The sequence below is a fragment of the Morus notabilis genome, unplaced genomic scaffold, assembly GCF_000414095.1.
Source record: "Morus notabilis unplaced genomic scaffold, ASM41409v2 C11459109, whole genome shotgun sequence".
Lineage (NCBI taxonomy): Eukaryota > Viridiplantae > Streptophyta > Magnoliopsida > Rosales > Moraceae > Morus > Morus notabilis.
Genome location: NW_010387503.1, coordinates 1 through 2,261, shown reverse-complemented (window position 1 = coordinate 2,261; position 2,261 = coordinate 1). Strand labels below are relative to the sequence as shown.

Genomic DNA, 2,261 nt, shown 5'->3' with positions numbered 1-2,261 from the left:
TTCTTCTTCTTCTTCTTCGTCTTCTTTGCCTTCATCATCTTCATCTTCTTGTCTAGGGTTTCGTTTCTATTATATTGAAGATCAAAACTTTAAATCAAGCTGAAAATGAGAGAATCATCACGGTCGCAATCGGTGACGCAGACGGTGAACGGATCGCACAGCCTGACGATAAGAGGATACTCTCTTGCGAAAGGGATGGGCGTCGGGAAGCACATCGCCAGCGAGAGCTTCTCCGTTGGAGGCTACGACTGGGCCATCTACTTCTACCCAGACGGCAAGAATCCCGAGGACAACGCCGCCTATGTCTCCGTCTTCATCGCCCTCGCCAGCGAAGGCTCCGACGTCAGGGCTCTCTTCGAGCTCACCCTCCTCGACCAGTCCGACCACCGCCCCAAGCACAAGGTCCACTCTCACTTCGACCGCTCCCTCGACACCGGCCCTTACACCCTCAAGTACCGCGGCAGCATGTGGTCAGTAATTCATGGCTTCTCTTCAAGATTAGATTAGGATTTCATTTTGATCATGTTCTCAAAGATTATTCTTTTTGGACTGCTCTTAATCAAAAAGTTTGTTTGTTGATAGATTCTTTGAAATGCTCTCTCTTAGGTCCTGACAAACGGATTAAAAATGCTAGTGTGATGGACTAACATTGCCAGTTAATCAAATTACTTAGAGAGTTCTTTCTGTTTGTAGGGGTTACAAGCGCTTTTTCAAGCGGACTCTGCTTGAATCGTCGACTTTCCTAAAGAACGATTGCTTGAAAATTAACTGCACAGTTGGCGTTGTGGTCTCTGCAATGGACAGCTCAAGATTACAGTCTGTACATGTCCCCCAATCTGACATTGGAGTCCATTTTGGTATGTTGTTGGAGAATGAGGAAGGCTCCGACGTTACTTTCAATGTCTCTGGGGTCAAATTCCCTGCTCACAAGCTGGTTATGGCTGCTCGTTCTTCTGTATTTGAAAAAGAAATTTTTGACGGAATTGAAGAAGATAATCCTGAAATTGTTATCACAGATATGGAACCCGATGTTTTCAAGGTATGTTTAAAGTTCTCCATAATTGGTATTTCTTTAACGTTTTGAATCAAATAGTGAATTAGTAATTTCTTGAGCAGGCTTTGTTGCACTTCATATATAGAGATACGCTTATGGAAGGCGTGGATTCCTTAAATTCAAGTTCGTCTTCGTCCGAGACATTAGCCGCAAAGTTGTTAGCAGCGGCAGACAAGTATTTGTTGCCCAGATTGAGATTGATGTGTGAATCTGTTCTCTGCAAGGATATATCTGTAACGTCTGTCTCTAATATCCTGGCTTTGGCTGACCGCCACCATGCCACAGATCTAAAATCCGTTTGCCTGAAATTTGCTGCTGAAAACCTACTCGGTACGCCATTGTATACTTTGCTTTTTGTTTTTTGTTTTTTTTGTCTTTTTTGTCCTCATGCTCTCTATTTAGTTTTCAACAATATGATCAGCAGTTTTTAATAGCTGAGAGCATAACACCTGTTTTTGCAATGGTGCCCTTGGATCTTGCAGTAGTTAAAACCACATATAGTTAGTTGCATTTAAGATGACCAAAGTGTTCTGTGTTTATTTGCTTCTTGTCATGTATGACAAACAATGTGAACAACGTTTATTTTTACCTGAAGGTGTTATTGTTTGGACATGTTTATCGATCCTATGGTTATGGACAAAACTTGGAAGAGACTTGGTGGAGTAAAATGGGGAATGGTGATTAGAAGTGTAGACATTGTTTGAAATAAGTTAGGTTGATGATACTTGTGTAATGACAGAAGTTGTAGGTTTGTACTATGCTTTTGAGTAGGCATGTGTTAATATAGGCCCTGCATTGTGAACAATAACCTTACCAGAAAGAATATAATGAAAAAGACTTGGTAAGAAAGGGAAATTTTGAGACAAGGCCGTTCTACGTTGACGTGTGAAGGATGTGAGGATGAGATATACGAGTCAATCAGCCCAGAGACAGGGTGTGTAATCTCTGAAAAACAACGGTTCCACAAAAGAAACGAACCCATTATTTACATCAGCAAGTACCTTGAGTTAGTTGAAAAGCAACTACGTCTGTTTTCATTTCCAAAAATGCATTCTGTTGAATTCGGGATGAGAATAATGGTCTTGCTGTAGATTGACACCAATAGTGAATCTATTGTTAGGCGGAGTTATTAGATTTGAACGGTGATTAGAACGTATATTGTGTTTGCTGTATATGACAGAAAAAACAATTGTGGGAGAAAAAAAAA

At 41.0% G+C, this 2,261-nt stretch overlaps 1 protein-coding gene across 1 annotated transcript; it reads left to right on the top strand.

The window, feature by feature from the left end:
* The first annotated feature begins 29 nt into the window (after positions 1 to 29).
* Positions 30 to 1,718, top strand: LOC21383936 (BTB/POZ and MATH domain-containing protein 4). Its single transcript, XM_010114909.2, has 3 exons — positions 30 to 470; positions 694 to 1,039; positions 1,117 to 1,718. Exons 1-3 carry the CDS (start codon positions 106 to 108, stop codon positions 1,483 to 1,485), a joined length of 1,080 nt encoding a protein of 359 aa, XP_010113211.1. The 5' UTR covers positions 30 to 105; the 3' UTR covers positions 1,486 to 1,718.
* The last annotated feature ends 543 nt before the right edge of the window (positions 1,719 to 2,261 follow it).

Excerpts from the sequence above, each read along its gene's own strand:
- LOC21383936 (XM_010114909.2), top strand. The coding sequence starts at position 106 with ATGAGAGAATCATCACGGTCGCAATCGGTGACGCAGACGGTGAACGGA. Across the intron at positions 471-693 it reads AAGTACCGCGGCAGCATGTG|GGGTTACAAGCGCTTTTTCA; the intron begins GTCAGTAATTCA and ends TTCTGTTTGTAG. Across the intron at positions 1,040-1,116 it reads TGGAACCCGATGTTTTCAAG|GCTTTGTTGCACTTCATATA; the intron begins GTATGTTTAAAG and ends TTTCTTGAGCAG.